General features: G+C 63.4%; 3 protein-coding genes across 3 annotated transcripts; all 3 read right to left on the bottom strand.

Annotated features, from left to right (window-relative positions):
• Nucleotides 1-1,034: 1,034 nt before the first annotated feature.
• LOC142420068 (prolactin-releasing peptide receptor-like) lies at nt 1,035-3,764 on the bottom strand. Its single transcript, XM_075523563.1, has 2 exons — nt 3,334-3,764; nt 1,035-1,668 (listed from the first exon to the last, which is right to left on the bottom strand). Exons 1-2 carry the CDS (start codon nt 3,744-3,746, stop codon nt 1,035-1,037), a joined length of 1,047 nt encoding a protein of 348 aa, XP_075379678.1. The 5' UTR covers nt 3,747-3,764.
• A 5,465-nt stretch (nt 3,765-9,229) lies between these two features.
• LOC142420084 (nucleoplasmin-like) lies at nt 9,230-10,673 on the bottom strand. The gene is made up of 5 exons (XM_075523582.1): nt 10,610-10,673; nt 10,300-10,382; nt 10,071-10,190; nt 9,711-9,804; nt 9,230-9,357 (listed from the first exon to the last, which is right to left on the bottom strand). Exons 1-5 carry the CDS (start codon nt 10,671-10,673, stop codon nt 9,230-9,232), a joined length of 489 nt encoding a protein of 162 aa, XP_075379697.1.
• A 2,794-nt stretch (nt 10,674-13,467) lies between these two features.
• On the bottom strand, nt 13,468-16,473 carry ADRB3 (adrenoceptor beta 3). Its single transcript, XM_075523507.1, has 3 exons — nt 15,056-16,473; nt 14,030-14,097; nt 13,468-13,594 (listed from the first exon to the last, which is right to left on the bottom strand). The coding sequence occupies exons 1-2, from the start codon at nt 16,345-16,347 to the stop codon at nt 14,058-14,060; spliced, it is 1,332 nt and encodes a 443-aa protein (XP_075379622.1). The 5' UTR covers nt 16,348-16,473; the 3' UTR covers nt 13,468-13,594; nt 14,030-14,057.
• Nucleotides 16,474-16,587: the final 114 nt, after the last annotated feature.

Raw genomic sequence — 16,587 nt, forward strand, 5'->3', positions numbered from 1 at the left:
GTGCGTGTCCAGGGGTACGGAGCAGCGTGGAGCCCAGGGGGCTGTAGGGTGACCGGGCTGTGTGCAGGGGGTGCAGGGCCGAGCCGGCCGACCTCTCCTGGCACCGTCCCCGTCCCCTCGCCCGCTCCGAGGCTGCAGGAGAAGTACTGGCGCTCCTCCGAAAACAGTCTCGCAGGAGAAATGCCATTTCCAACACCCGATGTCATGAGAACCGAGTGACTCATTTAATGAAACGGGCAGCTACTTACAGCCGTCGCTCCAGCAAAACGCTTTTCACCCCTTCCTCGCACTCCTGCGGGCCCATTTCCTTCATTAATTTAGCATAACGACACCGCCGGGTCCCCAAGCGCAGCGTGCAGCCTGCCGCCCTCCCGCGGGGCTGGGCCCTGTGGCCTCAGGGAGCTTTGCTCCCCCGTCCCATCCCGTCCCGTCCCATGCCCTGCTCCCCGGGAGCACCCGCCCTGCACCCAGCGATGCTCTGGTCCCCCCCTCGCCTCCTCCGAAGCCTGGCAGCCTCGGCATGAGGACCCGTCGGACCGCGGCATCTTGGGGTGACCCGCCGAGCAGCAGGTGCCGGGGAGCAGCCAGCCCCGGGGCCAGCCCTGGGGACGGCCCTCGGGCCACGCACGCTGCCCCGGAGGGCTGCCCGCAGCCGGGAGGTGCGGGTTTGCCTTCGGGACCCTTGCAGGAGGGATGGGTTTTGCTGGGGCTGGCAGGGCTGCGGGTGCGCGGCCGGGGCGACTTTGCAGGGAAAAACGGCAGCAAACGCATTTTTGCTCGTGCCGGCTGCTGTCCTGGAGGCAAAGGGAGATCAGGGCACGCCGGGAGCGGAGCCGAGCGCCCCGACGCAGGGCGGGCGTAGGGAAGGGTGCCGCGGCGAGCGCTGCAAGCCCCTGGGCAGGCAGGAGGACCCCCTTCGCCCCTGGTCCCACAGGCAGGACGGGCGTCCCCGACCCCCCGGCAGCGGGGGAAGCTCTGCCACGCACGGGATGAAGTGCACGGCCGGGGAGGGTCCGGGGAGCGGGACCCCTGCCTCAGAGCACGCCGCCGGCAGCCCCACAGCTCTTGGCGGGGATGATCTTCCTCTTGCAGGCGAACATTTTGCGGAGCTCCCCGCGGAAGCGGTGGTGCAGCCAGGCGTAAAGGAAGGGGTTGCAGCAGGAGGAGCTCATGGCGAACCAGTGGCAGAGCAGCTGGATAAGGAGGAAGTAGTGCTTGTTGATGAGGTTGATGTCGATGTCCCGGATGATGTTGAAGACGTGGATGGGGAGCCAGCAGACACCGAAGGCCGCCACCACCAGCACAATGAGGCGGAAGATCTTCCTCTTCCTCAGGCGGTTGAACTCAGCTTGGCTCTGCGTGGGGTGGCCGGGCACCACGCGGTTCCTCAGCTTCACCGAGATGCAGATGTAGGAGAGGGAGACGGCGGAGAGGGGCAGGATGTAGGTGACAATCAGGGTGCCATAGGCATAGGCCAGGCGCTGCGTCTCCTTCTCCATCCAGAACTCCTCGCAGATGGCGAAGCCCTCCTGCCGAAACTCCACGTGGTACGTGTGGGCGATGGCGGGGGCCACCAGCCCGCAGGAGAGCAGCCAGATGCCCCCCACCACGGAGATGCAGCTGGTGACCGAGATGCGCTTCTTCAGGGGGTGCACGGTGGCATAGTACCTGCGGGGAGAGAAACGGGACAGCCCAAGCCCCAGAGCACTCCCCAAGCCCCCCGGCAGCCCGGGAAACCCACGGCCACCCTGGCCACACTTCCGGACGCTTAAGGAAGGCAGAAGGGCCGGCACGAGGGGCCGCGGGAGGCAGAGCCCCAACGGCTGCGGAGCAGCTGCTGGGAAAGGGCTGGCTGGGGACAGGGGGGACAACCACGTCCCCTTGCCCTGCCACGGGGCCACCAGGTCGCTTCTGCTGTTTCGGGAAGCGGGGTATCCGGTGGGGCCGGGCACGGAGCATCCCTCCTGCAGCCCGTCTGAACCTGCCTTGAGGACCCAGGCAGCACTGAGTGAATAACAATAAAAGCCAGCGATTCTTCCTCTCCCCCGAGCATCTTCCGCTCCTCTCCGCACTGCCTCATCTTACGATCGAGGGCTTGCCCTAAGTGAGCTCCCGGCAAGGTATCTTCAGTGACCGTCGTTTGATTTTATGCAGCTCCTTCACGTACTCAATGCTCTGCCCCCTGCGACAGCCCGTGCTGGCTGCTGCTTGGTATCGCAGCGTTTGCTATCGCAACGATTCCTATCGCGGCGTTTCATATTGCGATGTTTCGTAGTGCAACGCGCAGCCCCGCTGCCCGTGCAGAGGAAAGCACCGACAGCTCTTCGGCGCGAGCTTTGCTCGAGGGCTCGTGCTCAAGTCCAAGACCAGCAGAGCCCCAGCGCGGGCGCGTGCTCCCCTCATCGGAGCTGGAGGATTTGAGCTGAAATCATCCATTTGGGATAAATCCCAATGACGTTTTATGGACAGGCTGAGGACAGCGTAACTTGGTCGCTGCCTCTTTAGCAGGAGAAGCGTAAGCAAATCGTCTTCACCCCCATAAAAAGGGCTTTGTTGGGGAGCAAAGGAACAACGCCAGCACTCCTGGGGACATCTCAAGCCCCCGGCAAGGGGAGCAGGGCTCTGCCAGCAGCCCAGGCTCTCTCAGCTATTCCACTCAAATCTTCCCCCTTTTTTTTTTTTGCCCTTCCCATCATGGTCCTGCCCCGCTCTCCCCCCGGGGCAGAGGCAAACCAGCACGGGAGGCACGAGAGGCACTCTCGGCGCTGCCGTAGGCGCTGCCGGCATCACACCCATCCCCGCGGGGTTTGGAGCATCTTTTATGAGAGGAGATCTCTATGGAAACACCATTTTTATAAACCAACCCCAGTCAGCCCCTGCCCAGGCGCACGCAGGGAGGCACAAGTGCTCTCCACTCAGGGGCCAGAACACAGCGTGATTCGGGTGCAAATTTATCCAGCAAAGTATGAAGAACCGGGTGCAAACTCCGACAGCCTTTGCGTGAGAGCCGCGCCTGCCGGGAGCACAGACCTGGCCACGGACGGTTTGGATTTCGGTAGAGGTGGCTTCATACAGGCAAGCATGAAACTGCACAACATCACTTCCCGATGCAAAATAGCAGCCAGCCTACGCCCCCGCTACGCTTCCTCCACCCGCGGCCAAGTCCTGATGCTAAAGAAAAGGCTGCAGAGAGACGGGAAAGATCCCCTGGATTTTCCCTTTTCCAATTTTGAGTGTTCAGCACGTAACACCCTGAGCCGAGCGAGCAGCAGCCTCAGGGGGTCCGGGGGGAGCGACCTGGACCCTCGCGCCATCCGCCCCATCAGCGCTTACCTGTCAACCGCGATGGCCGTGAGAGTGAAGACGGAGACGTAGACCGTCATGGGCTGCATCAGGAAGACAAAGTAGCACAAGAACTTCCCAAAAACCCAGCCCTGGGGGTTGAAGGCGTAGGCCAGGGTGAAGGGCACGCACGTGGCGCACATCAGCATGTCGGAGAACGCCAGGTTCCCGATGAAGAAGTTGGTGACGTTGTGCATCTTCTTGGTCTTGCAGATGACGTAGAGGAGCAGGTAGTTGCCAAAGATGCCGACGAGGACGACCAGGGCGTAGCAGGGGATGATGAGGGGTTTGAAGGACTGGACGAGCTGCACCCCAGTGAACTGCGCGCTGGCATTGGAGCGGTTCTGCAGGACGAGCTCGTAGATGGTGGCATTGGTCACGTCCCTGTCCCCGTCGGGCTCCATGGTTGTGGCTGAGACACAAGAAACCCCTCGTTTCAGCCAGCTTCAGCACCCCAAAATCCGTCAGTCGCAGGTTTCAGGTGTCCGTGGGGCACATGCTGCTCCTTGTCACAGCTTTGCTGTGGCCGTCCTCCCCTGCAGCTCTGCCCTGCACCCGGCGAGGCTCCGTGGGACGGCGGCTTCGTCCTGCAGCCTCCTGGGGAGGGAAAGGGAAAAAATCAGGCTCCAAAAAGGGGTGATGCCGGTGAGCAGCCCTACATCGTGAGGGAGAGACAGCCCCAGGCTCAGCAGCAGTTACGGCTCGGTGGGGAAGAGGAGAAGGAGAAAAGGAGCGGGGGTGACCACGGGCTCAGGGGAAGCACTTACCGAAATCTGGCCTCATCAACACCCCTTTAAACGAAGCGTTTGCAGCGATCCTGCCTCTGCCCCAGCCCAGCCGGCGCGGAGGGGCAGGTGCTGGCAGAAGGAAAAGGGAAGCGGCAGCTGAGCCAGAAAATAGCTCCTAACGTTTCTGGAAATAACACGGGACATTAATGGATAAACGAATAAAGATGCTCTGCTACTTTTGCACCGTCTCAAAGCCTCGTGTGCCTGCACCCCGCTCATCCATCCCCCTAACGAGGTTAACCAGGCTCTCCTCAAACTCTAAGTCTGGCAGCAGCCAGCCTGGGTTTTGTTGCTGCTCCAATTCAGGGGGCTGAGCCCCCTGAGCCCAGGTATTTTCACAGACCCCGGCACCGTCCCGCCAAAAGCAACGTTTTCACGTAATCGGCTGCAAAGGGAATGGGACAGGGGCCAAGGAGGAAATTCAGAGGCAAAAATTAGATCAGTCCTGGCAGACAGGTCCCTGCCTGCCCGGGCTGCCTCCCACGGGCAGCTGGGTCCTGCCAGGAGCCCCTCGCCGGCAGCCGGCCTCGGGGGAGCGCAGGCAGCGCCTTCCCCGTCCCTGGCACACGGTGCTCGCCGCCAGACCCCCGGGACCCCCTGCCCGGTGCAGCCCTCTCTCCCGGGCTGCTCCCGCATCCCCTGCCTCCCTCCTGCCCCCCGAATCGTCCCACCACCCGCTGCGGTCCAACTTTAATTTCCTGGGCTATTTCCATATGTCATCTCCCACTCTTTCCCAGCACAGGACTTGCCACCCTCGTTATTTCTCTCTGTACCAGCTGTTATTTCACCCTTAAGCCCTGACGTACCTGATCCAGTAAGACCAAAACCCACCCAGCAGATTTTGGAAGTCTCCAGGGGATCCCAAGGGAGAGCTGCACCCAGCCACAGTTTTGTAACGCGTCTCAGCAGCCCCCCAAAAGCTCCACAGTCCAAATTCACATTAACTGGATTTTTAGATCAACTTCCACGCACCCTGCCTGCTTCACCCCACGCGTTTGCAAGGCACCCCACCCCAAAGGACGCGCTCGGAGACAGAAGAGGCATTTCCGAATAAAGCCCCTCGTATCAAACATTTGCTGCTGAACCCAAAGCCGTGCAAACGCCTCCCCCCACAGCTTCTCTTTGTTCTGCTGGGGGAGGGATTTTGCCAGCTGAGCATCAGCAGATAAAAATCCCCCTGTAAATAAATTACCGCGTGCAGAAGCCTCCTCCCGAGATACATCCTCAGCCCCGCACGCGTCCCCAAACCAAGGGGCACTTTTCCAAATGAAGCACCTGCAGCAAAGGATTCGGTTGTGCCGCCCAGCAGCGTTTAAAGGCAGCCACCTTCCCGTGGGCTGGGCAGGCTCCTGCTGGGGGCTGCCCTGGGGATGCAGAAGGGAGCAGACCCCCCCGGTGCCCCTCTCACCACCCGCCGGGGCTCTTTCGGTCCAGCTCTGCCCAGGCAGGCGGCTCGGCCGTGCACCCTTATCTGCCTGCTGCGGCCGTCCCTGCTCCCAGAGCGGGGCTGGATCCGGCTCTCCCGGCCCTTCGGATGAGGGCGGCGAATGGGGCAAAACAATCTCAACCTGGGGAAGTTTGACTTATTTTAATTTATTGCAATGAACACAAGCTTCTCATCCTTGGCATGGGTATCGAGACAGCAGAAAATGTAAATAATTAAAAGGTATTTAGGGAAATGCCTCCCCTGTCCCCAGGCTCAGGCGCCCTCCTGCCCTTTCTGCCCAGCACTGGACTCCCGAGATAACTGGGGTTCATACCAGAGCTAGCTGGGCACGCACCCACACCGACCGGGCACCCAAGGACATTAATGGGGTGCTCACACGTGCACTCACTGGGTGCTCAGGTTTGCATATTTAACCCCTCATGCAATTAGTTGGGTCCTCATGGGTGAACTGATGGGGTGCTCACGCATCAAATAATTGGCCGCTTACGCACAAAGAAATGGGCGTTCCTGCATTTATTAACCGGGTGCTCGTGCAAAAAGGCAGGAGAGGCTGCGACTCGTGCCCGGTGGAGGTGTGGGACCACCCGTGAGCAGGGGAAGGCACAAACATTTCTGCACAGGCAGAGCCTGGGGTGAGCCCCGGCTCCCCGGGGCTTTAGGGTGCGAGCACGAACATCTGGAGGACCTGCACACAGCTGGAGCTGCACAGCACCAGGTACCCAGCAAAGCCATCCCAAAACGGCTCCCAAAACGCTGGGCGGCCAGCGCTCGGGGCTGTCTTATTGCTGAGCCCAGAGCCGTGCCCATCGCCCTGTGCAGAGCCCACAAACTCCCAGGGAACGAGTTAGCCTGGAAGAAATCTCTGAAGCAGCTTTTAGCCTAACGGACGCATCTTCTGCATTAAAACGTCACTCTCGCATCCCCCTTCTCTGCCAAAACTCTTCGCAGTTACTCCCCAAAGAAAGTCTTTAAGCCCCCAGGCACTCAACCGACAACCCCGCTTTTGCGGCGCAGGCTGGCACCCATCCCGCGCACAAACCCCACGAGGAGCTCGGGGCTGCCTCTTCGCGCCCAGTACGTGCAGTGCCCGGGGGACGCCGGCTGCCGCGTGCCACCCTCGCGGCGGGGTGACGAGGGGATGAGCTTGCCACCGAGGGAACGGAACCCGTTTCGGTGCCGGCGGGGCGGACGCAGCACCGGCTGCACGCAGCGTGCCCAGGGGCCGCGTTCTGCACCAGGGCTCTCCCTGCCCCGCGCCCAGCGCTCTCCGTTTGTGCCCGTTTTGTCTCCATGACATGGAGACTCGGCCATTAATTACCTGGCAGTTGCCATGGTGATGCCAAAGCCCTCCGGGAGATGCTGCTGTGCGGGATGCAGGACAGGGAGAGCGTGCCGCTGCCGGGGGCCGCGGGAAGGGGGACAGAGCATCTTCCCAGGCACCCACCCTGCCCGCTGCCGGGGCTACGCCGGCTCCAGCCACGGGCCGTGGCTCTCCGGGGTCCCACGCCGCACTTGCGGCCGGGGCTGCGCACGCTGTCCTGCGGACCAGGCTCCAGCAAAGGGGCCTGGGGCTCGCGCAGGGTGACAGCTCCGTCCCCGAGCACCCGGCGGCGAGCGCCCGGGGAGGGGATGGCGGGGGTGGCCTCGCCGTCGGGCTCCCACCGCTCTCGGGAAGGCACCGGCACGTCGGCTGGCACCTCGGCAAGCTGCTTGTGCACTTTGGTGCCGGGCGCTGCCCTGACACGCGCTGGGAGTTGAAGAGGCCGCTGTGCAAATTCACTGGCACTGACCTTAATCCGCCTTGTGTTTCTTGTCTTCCCGAATTTCTTTATAGGGCTCAATCTGCACTCAGCGAGATGCCTTAATGCAGCTGCTGGCTCACGCCGAGTGGCCGGCGTTCAGCAAGCTTTCCAATTAACAGCACGTTTCATTCCCGCCTGAGGAATTAGGAGCGAGGAATGCATCAGCCTTTATTCCTGCTCCTCCTGGGCCGGCACCCCCGCCTGCACCCAGCACCTTCAGAACACCTCTGGGACGGGCAGCGGGGGGGCCGCATTGGCCCCAGACCCACGCAGGACACCCCGGCCCCCACAAGGCACCGTCAACCCCAGCAGCCCTGGCAGCAGGGTGCAAGGGAGATCCCTCACCTCCCAGGCAAAGCACTGTCACGCTGACCAGCTCCAACCAGAGCCCGGTCCCCAGGCTGGTCCCGGTGGGGAAAAGAAGCCAGAATCACCTGTTTCCATGAGAAATGCAATGGTTGTGGCTCTGATCCTCTCTCCAGAAGTAGCACACAGAGTCTTGTGTGCTAGAGCAAAGCAAGGGCAAAGAAAAGCCGGATGAGTTAATTGCTCGTTATAGTTTTGCTCTTCCCCTCCTCTCTCCCCTCTCTCACCTCCAGAGCTCGGGGCCGAGCACAGCGGCGGCTTTCTGCTCCCCATCCCAGGGCACATCTCAAACCCACGCGCGGGGAAGGGGCTCAGGGCGCACACTTGCCTTGCGGGAGGCGATGCCCGAGAAACCTGGGGTGAAGGCTGCAATCCTGTCCCCTTGTGTCCCCGAGCCCAGGGCCAGGCACAGCCCACGCTGGGGCTGACGTGTTTCCAGGCTGCAGCCCATCAGGGCTGGCAGCTGGTTTCACCCAGGACCGTCTCCGGCCTCTCCCAAGCCATTACAGCGTGACGACAGCAATCTTCCCTCTGCGCGCTGATCAGCTCGTAATAGAAAAAGCCACAGAGATAAGTGGGGAAAGTAAAAAAAAAAATAAAAAATAAAAAAAAAAGACCCATGTGCTCCTTTCCCAGCCCACCCCGCCTGCAGATTCAGGGCTCCTCTTTCAAGTCAACCTCGCTGCCAGCCAATATCATGCATATGATGGATTTGGGCAATTTTCTCCATTAGGAGTTTTAATTATATTGTTTCAGCAGCTGCTTGTTCTGGGCAGCTTTTGGCTGCGTTTCCTGGGCTGCTATGAAGACGGCAACACAACTTTGTCCCGTTGATCCAAACGGGTGATGGTCAGAGCAATTCCTACCGGAACAAAAGGACCATCAGAAGGGAGCACGCAGGGTAACTGGTGCCAGGGCTGCGCAGGGAGAGCACGAGCTCCTCGGCCTCAGAGCATCGCGTCTTCCCGTGACGGGGTGGCTGAGCTTATGCAGACACACAAGCCCCGAGCCAGAGCACGGTGCAGCCTTCGTCCTCCAGACACGCTGGGGCTGGGAGAGCCCGAGCCCTGTCCTGGCAGCGGGTAGGGGCAGCAGGCAGGGACTGCTCGCTGGGATCCCCAGCCCCCCGGACCCCAGCACAACCCGCAGCACATCAGTAATCGCACACATGGAATAAGTTTGCCCGAGAGGAGGCAGGGAGCTGCTGGAGGCAGCAGGGACGGGACGGCAGGCGAGAGCAGGCTGGTGCGGGAGCACCAGAGCACAGTCCAGACTAACTCCAGGGGATTTGCACTTTCCCATTGTTATTGCAATAAAAGAGGAAAAAAAGAGCATTTCTGGGAGCACGATAGGAAAGGAGAGGGCAGGGAGAGGAGACAAGGGACGATATCCAAAGCCCGGACAGTTTGTCTTCCTACAAGGATCTGTCCCATTCGGGGATCATCCCGGCACAGGGCGTCCCCACCATCGCCATCACGCCAGCTTCACTCCCAGAGCCGTGAAGTCTTCTCCGAGCTGCAGCTATCCTGTGATGCTCTAGCATCATCCTCATCACCTACGTCTTCCTCCAAGAGCTCTTCCTCGTGGGCTTCGTACTTTGCATCATCTTCCACTGCAAAGAGGAGATGCAGGGCTGCGGCGGGAGGGGGTGGCCCTGACCCGCTGAGGGGAGGGGAAACCCCCCGGCTGCAAACACAGCCACCCACCCCACCCCACCCCACCCCGGGAGCGGAACACGGGCACCGTCCCGCCCCGCGGCAGCGAAGGCAGAGCGGAGAGCCAGCACAGGCCGCTGTGTCGAGCCCACGGATGCAAACAAGCACTAATGCCCCCGCAGACCAGCGAGCCATCCATCCCCCGGGCGAAGCAGCCCTGTTGAGGACACCAGCTGCCACTAAAGCCACCGTGGGAGCCGGAGCATCCCCAGCGCAGCCCCCAGCCCACGCGCTCGCCCTGGCCACTCACGGGTGACATGCTGCCCGCTGAGATAGACCGGTCCAGCTCCACACTTGAGCACGAAGGTGACAGGAGGGACCAGCTCCAGACCTCTGAGGCTGATCTGCAAGGAGTCAGAGCTCAGAGCCCCGCCGAGCCCAGCCCGGGTGGGCAACAGCCCACGTTAATCCCTGTGGCACTGTCACAGGGTGAGCAACTCCTCTGCGCCGGGGAGGGGTTTGCAGGCAGTCGGATGGACACGGCCAGAGCGGGAAGGAGCCCCCAGCACCGCCCAGACCCTCGACCGTGGCTCGGTGGAGACGGGGCTCCCAGGGTGAAATTATCACCCCATGGCTAGGGGCTGCACGCCAGGCGTTCGGCTGCCCTTACCATGGGGAGCACCGAGGTCCGCAGCGCCGCGATGGGCACTGGCTTGTGGTCTCCGTAGGTGTTTTTTGAATCGACGGCCACCACGTGCAGCTCGTCCCCGGCCTCGGCCCCCAGGCAGATCTGCAGAGCCAAGCAGAGACCCCGTGGCAGGGAGCCTGGCCGTCAGCCAGCCCCGCTGCTGGGGCACAGGCTTGTTCCGACGGGCTCTTTGGCAAGCCTCGGATCTCACCGTTCTCAGCAGGACCAGGTGCTCCAAGAAGTCATCATCCTCCTCCACCACGCAGCTCCGCGTGCCCGCGTTCAGCTGGCAGCCTGCAGGGACACAGCATCGTCTGCGCACGCACGTGCTGCTCCCCGGTGCAAGCCTCGGGCGAGCCAAAAGCAAAGGGGAGGCTTTCCTGGGTGCACGCACCACGAGAAAGGGGGAAACACACCCCGTGCACACCCACGCCGGGTGCCCGCAGGGCACGGCCGCCGTCCCCCCGCTCACTCCTGCCACCGGGTCCCACCAAGCCAGCCCGGGGCGCGCAGCTCCGTACCCCACAGGGCAGCGACGGGCCGCTCCTCTGACAGCAACCTGGAGAAGGGAGAAGAGCTGCTCATCCTCCACAGCGGATCCGACACTGGCAGCAGGAACCAGCTCCTGCGGAACAAACACCAGGGAAAGCGGAGTTCGGCCGCTCTGCAGCAGAAACACGCAGAAGCAGCACGGCTACTGAGAGCACGGAGAGCAAACTCTCCAGTCCCAAAAGCCGGGACAGCAGCTGGACCAGCCTCCCCTGGGCAGGATAGCATTGCTAAGTGAAGAATAAAACCACGTAGCCACTTGTGCATCCCCTGGGGAAAGGGTAAGCCAGATAAATGCATTTACAGACAAAACGAGCTCCAAGAGGACAAGCAGCCTCCCTGCAGCAGGGGAGCACCGTAAGCAAAGGTAGCACAGAGGGTAAACGCTCGGTGCACCCTGCCAGCACAGAGGAATTTTGGCTAACCAGAGCAGCTAAAGCCTCAGGGAAGCATCGAGTACAGAGAGAGCACTTGGAGGCCTCTAAATGCCACACGAGCATCAAGCACGTTGCCAGCATGGGTGCTTAACCCAGCACGGGAACTGGGGTGCCGGAGGGAGCTGCCCCCCGCCCCGCAGCAGCCCCAGGGGACCGCAGGACACGTCCCGTCCCACCCCACACGCAGCCCAGCAGCCCGCACCTAGCCAGGGAGAGCAGCACCAAGAGAGGAACACCAACACCGGCTGCTCATAAAGAAAAGGGGGACCCCAGGGAGGTGCCGCTTGGGAATGCAGCGCAGGTGCTTCGGGAGGGCAGGCGGGTCCCCCCAGCTGGCACCAATGCACCCACCACCCCCTCATCACCGCACACGCCCCAGGAGCACCTACAGCAAACAAGCTTGAAGGCAGAAGCGGCTCCGCTTGAGCAAACTTTAGCTTGACTGGAGACAGGGACGCCAGCCCTGCCAGCGGGACACGCAGAGATCTGGAGCCCCCCATTCCCCGGGACAGCCCCCCTTCACCCCCTGCCCGCAGCTTGCCTGGGGTTTGGGAAGTTATTCATTAACACAGTGGCTCTTGGGGGCTAACGAGCAGCTCCTGGGCTGGTGTTGGACTGTGTCCCCTCAGCCGGTCACTGAGGGCACCCCAGGGAGGATGAGGCCGTGGGGGGGCTTGGGGACACGCAGGAGCTGCTTGTGCTGGGGGTCAGCTGCAGGGATCAGAGACCAGAACCCCAAGAGCCATCAGAGCCACCAAACCGACGTCCGAAGCTCTAAAATGGAAACAGTCACAGACAGCTGCATTTTTCTCTGTATTTAGTGATTTCATCCTTGCTGGGTAGTAAAAACAGAACGTGCCAAGGGAGGATCCCAGCAGGGGGAACCGCCGGCACCCCACTCCCTGGGGCTGCAGCCGGACCCTGCAGGCTCCATGTGGGAGCTGGGGCTTCCCCAGCACCAGGAGGTGGCACTGGGCACCCCTGCGTGGGCTCCCGGGGAGGGACGGGGTGGCCGGGGCAGCTCGGGGGGCTGCGGGTGCGTGGGGTGCCGCAGTGCTCCGGGCGTCATCCCGGCACAGGGCTCCCTGCCTCTCCCGAGCAAATGTTCACACTGGTAAAATACTCCTGATTTAGGGGGGGATGGAGGTGCTTACTTGCTGGCGCGTTCCCAGGCTGGCAAACCCCTGGGGGGCACAAAGCTCCCCTGCGAGGCACAGGGCTGGCGGGTGCCGTGCCCGGCCCTGGGGAGGGACACCCCTGCCTGCCCTTTCGGGGTGCGGGGACATGCGGCAGGGCTGGGGGCTGGCACCGTGGCACACCCAGAGCACAGCTTTTCCCTGCCCACCCGCTCAGCCGGTCCCTGCCGGCCACAGCCCCGGGAGGGGGATGCACCCCGAGCCTGGGGCAGCCCCCCGGGAAGGGCACGTGGAAGAGACTTCCCTCTGCTCGGCACAGATTCGAAGGCATCGCAGAGTTTCGAAGGTTTATTTCACACAGAGGGTGGGGGGAGACAAAACAGGACAAAAACTTTACAGCCGCCGTGACATATTTACAATCAACATCATCCCCAAAAGTCGCCGTGTGGCAGCGTGGCGTGGGCGCAGCCACGAACGCGAGCGCCCGTCTGTACACACGCCCCGAGCTCTGCTCGCACCGCAGCGTGCACGGAGGAGCCGGACTGGCCCTGTCGCCGCTTCCCGCCGTGCCGGCAGCACAAATTGGTTTTAAAGCTAGAGCGAATCACCTCCCGGCCCTCACGCCGCTGCCCCACGCACCCAGACCAGCGTGCAGGGGCCTCGGGATGAAAACCACCCTCCTACAACACTCTCCCCGCCTGACCCCGCTCCTCCAGCTTCATCTAAGCAACCCCCCCATCCCTGAACGGCACGGAAACATGGACATCTGCCCCCGAGAGAGAGGGAGAAACAGGAGGAGATTTGACAAGAGCATAATTCACATTTGTTGCCCAGTCCCCCCTGCTTGGAGCTCCCCTCGCTCCCCTGTGCTTTTCCTTTGCTAAAGGTATCGCTGCGGCTCTCGGGATCGCACCCAGCTCTGGGAAGGCAGCGGCTGGGGCAGGGGTGGAGTGGAGATCCTGGGGAGGGCTCACGCCTGCAGGAGGCTCTTCTCCCCTTCCCGACGGGCTCTCCGAAACCCAGCCGAGCCCAGGACAACAGGGTCCTTCGGGAGAGCGGAGCCACTGGCCACCACATCCTGATGCCAGCCGTGCCAGGAAGCACCCCCAGGGTGGGAGCTCATCCCCCGTCTGCACGGGGAGCACAGGCACGTCCCCAAGGCTGCGCTGCCTCTTGGCGAGCGGCTCGGGAGCTTTTTCCCAGCCGGCTCCAGCTCTCTCCAGCACCAACAGCACGGAGGAGCCGGCTCCTCGGGCCCCGCCGTGACCACCAGCGCTCCCAAGGGAGAGCCCCTCTCCTCTCTGGGTCGGTGCCTGCACTGGAGGGTCCTTCCAGCGCCGTCGCCCCCAGCACCACTGCTCCGTCCCCTTCGCAACGCCCAGCCCTGCAAGAAGAGGGTGGGACGTGACGCAGCATCACCCACCAGGCTCATCCCTCGCAGCTGCAAAGCGCCAGGGACAGGGACCCAAAGCGGCTGCCCCGGGAGAAAGGGGAGCGGCGTGCACGGAGAGGGACCCAGGACCGGAGCTGAGCAAAAAGCACCACGCATGAGGTCTGGAGCTCCAGCAGGCTGTAAGCCAAGGCGGCAGAGGCGGCCGCCCCGACGGGGGTTACAGCATCCCGGGGCAGGCGGGGAGGCGTCAGCAGATGGCCGGGCTGACGCCAGGCTCACGTGCCCGAAAGCGGGCAGCTGCCTGCGGGCTGGCCAAAGGCTGCGCTCCCCCAGGGAAGGCAGCGGCCAAAGCGGGCAGAGGAGACGCTGCGAGGGATGATCACCCCGGCCCCAGCGCAGCACCGGCCGAGGGGGAAGCACACTCACTCTCTTCCCGGCTCTCGGCTGCTCCCAGTCAGATGGAAGGACCCGCTGGCGTCTCTCTGCCGGCGAACCTTAAACAGGAGAGCACAGTGTGTGAGGAGCCCAGACCCTTCCCGCGATTCACCGTCCCGTGTTCCCAGGACGGATGACTCCTTCCTCAAAACACACGACTTCAGGAAACACTTTCTGGCCCCTCTTTCTGCACATCTCTGCGGACAGCAGCTCTGCCTGCGCGTGCTGGCAGGCACCGCTCCTGCCTTCGGGCGTCAGGAGGGGTTTCGGACCAGAGAAAGCCGGTTAAAATCCACAGTAATCAGAATAATTCAAATTTTGTCATACTAATAAAAAACTCGGGGGAAAAAACCCACCCTGTAATTTGCGGAAGGAGGTGTAAATCCGCACAAGGGCGCGGGCTGGCAGGGCAGAGCCACGGCACAGGCGTCCCTGCCAGCCCTCTGCCCTGGCACGGGGCTGCAGGCTCCGGGAAGCCCATCTCCGTCCGCAGGGCTGACGGCAGCGAGGGACAGAGAGCGATGAAATAAATTCCCTTCCCAGAATTACACTCTGTCAGAGGGCAAAGCGACCCGCAGAGACCAGGCTGGCGACAGCGGCCCCCCGACCGTTTTTCTCCCCATGGGCTCCCCGCGTTTTTCTTCTTTAACAGCAGAAAGTGGGAGCGGGGGGAGAAGGGGTGAAATCCCAGGCTTTGGGATGCGTTCGTGTTCAGCTGGCTTGCTTCCCTATTCACCACCAGCGTTTTCTTTACCCAGGAACAGCAGACCCCGTCCTGGCGGGCTGGGGTGTTCCCCAGGAAGGGACAAGGTGGGACTGGGCTGGGACCCCAGTTTTGCAGCCCAGTGGAGGGGCTGGGGTTTTAGGGGAACCGAAAGGTGGAGGGCAGCGGTTCCCAGGCCCGCACCCCAGCACCTCTCCCATGCCCCCCAGGCACTGCCTGCCCTCCAGCTCCACGCTGTGCCATCAGACCACGGCCCCCCAGAGCCCCCCGCGCGAGCGCCTGCGGGTACCTACTCGTCAAGCTGCGAGCACAGCGTGGTCTGGGTGCCCTGCGGCTGGGACTCGCCCAGGGGCCGCTGCTGGTGGCCGCTGCCCTGGGACAGGCTGGTCTCCGTCCGGCTGCTGCAGCGGCTGCTGCTGCCGCTGCCCCGAGCCTCGCCGTCCTCCCTGGGGCGCCCGGGGGCTGCCACCTTGCTGTCCTCCGAGGGGCCCCCCCGGGGGCTGAAGGCACAGGGGCAGCGCTGCAGGTCCTGCGAGACGGCGTGGAGCCGGCGGTCGGCGCGGCGCGGGCAGCACAGCAGCTTGCGGAAGGCGCTCCTGAAGTCGGGGCTGCGGCAGTAGATGATGGGGTTGAAGGCTGAGTTGACGTAGCCCAGCCAGTTGAGGAAGAGGAAGACCTGATCCGGCACCAGCGGCCGGCAGAAGACCTTGATGATGTTGGCCACAAAGAAGGGCAGCCAACAGAGCGTGAAGGTGCCCATGATGATGCCCAGGGTCTTGAGCGCCTTGTGCTCCTTGATGGCCAGCAGACGAGAGGGCCGTCTCCTCCGGCTGCTCCTGGAGCTGGGGCTGGGGGGCTCCTGCAGGAACCTCACCTTGTCCTTGCCGATGAGCTGGACGTGCCGCGTGGCCACAGCGAAGACGCGGACGTAGACAAAGATCATGACGAGCAGGGGCACGTAGAAGGAGATGGTGGAGGAGATGATGGCGTAGGTCACGTTGGTGACAAAGTCGCAGCAGCGCGGGTCGTTGTAGCAGCGCACCGCCTGCTCGTCCGCCCCGTCCCGCCACCAGTGGTTCATGATGGGCAGGAAGGAGATGAAGGCAGAGATGGCCCACACCAGGCACACCACGGCCCGCGCCCTGCCCTTGGTCACCAGCGCCTCGTACTGCAGCGGCGACGTGATGGCGAGGTAGCGGTCCACGGCGATGGCGCACAGCGTCTCGATGCTGGCCGTGACGCACAGCACGTCCAGCGAGGTCCACAGCTCGCACACCGTCGTCCCGTAGGGCCAGTGCCCGCTCAGCAGGATGGTGGCCCCCGGCGGCACCACCAGCAAGCCCATGATGAGGTCGGCGCAAGCCAGCGAGGTGATGAAGACGTTGGTCATGGTCTGCAGCCGCGGCGTCTTGGCGATGGCCACGATCACCAGCAGGTTGCCGGCCACGATGACCGGCACGGTGAGGCCCAGGGCGGCCCCCACCGCCCACTGCCGGCTCAGGCTGCCGGCCCCGCCGCAGTCGCTGCCGCCGCCCGGCGCCGCCGCTCCCCCGGCGCTGCCGTTGCCCGCGGGCAGGGGACTCATCCCGGCCGGGCCGGGGCCGCGCGTCCCGCAGCCCCGACGTGCGCGCCGCGCTGCCGCCGGAGCCCGGAGCAGCCCTCGGGGCGGACCGGCGGGGCTGCGGCGGGGCCGGGCTCCCCTCCGCGCCGCTCCCCGGGCCGCTGCCGGAGGAGGAGCCTTTAAAGGCGCGGGGCGGCCCCGGGCTGCCCCGCTCCGGGGCTCAGTGAAAGCGGAGCGGGCGGCGGCACCGCCTCCCCCCGGCCG

Source organism: Mycteria americana, chromosome 23 (genome assembly GCF_035582795.1).
Source record: "Mycteria americana isolate JAX WOST 10 ecotype Jacksonville Zoo and Gardens chromosome 23, USCA_MyAme_1.0, whole genome shotgun sequence".
NCBI classification, from domain to species: domain Eukaryota; kingdom Metazoa; phylum Chordata; class Aves; order Ciconiiformes; family Ciconiidae; genus Mycteria; species Mycteria americana.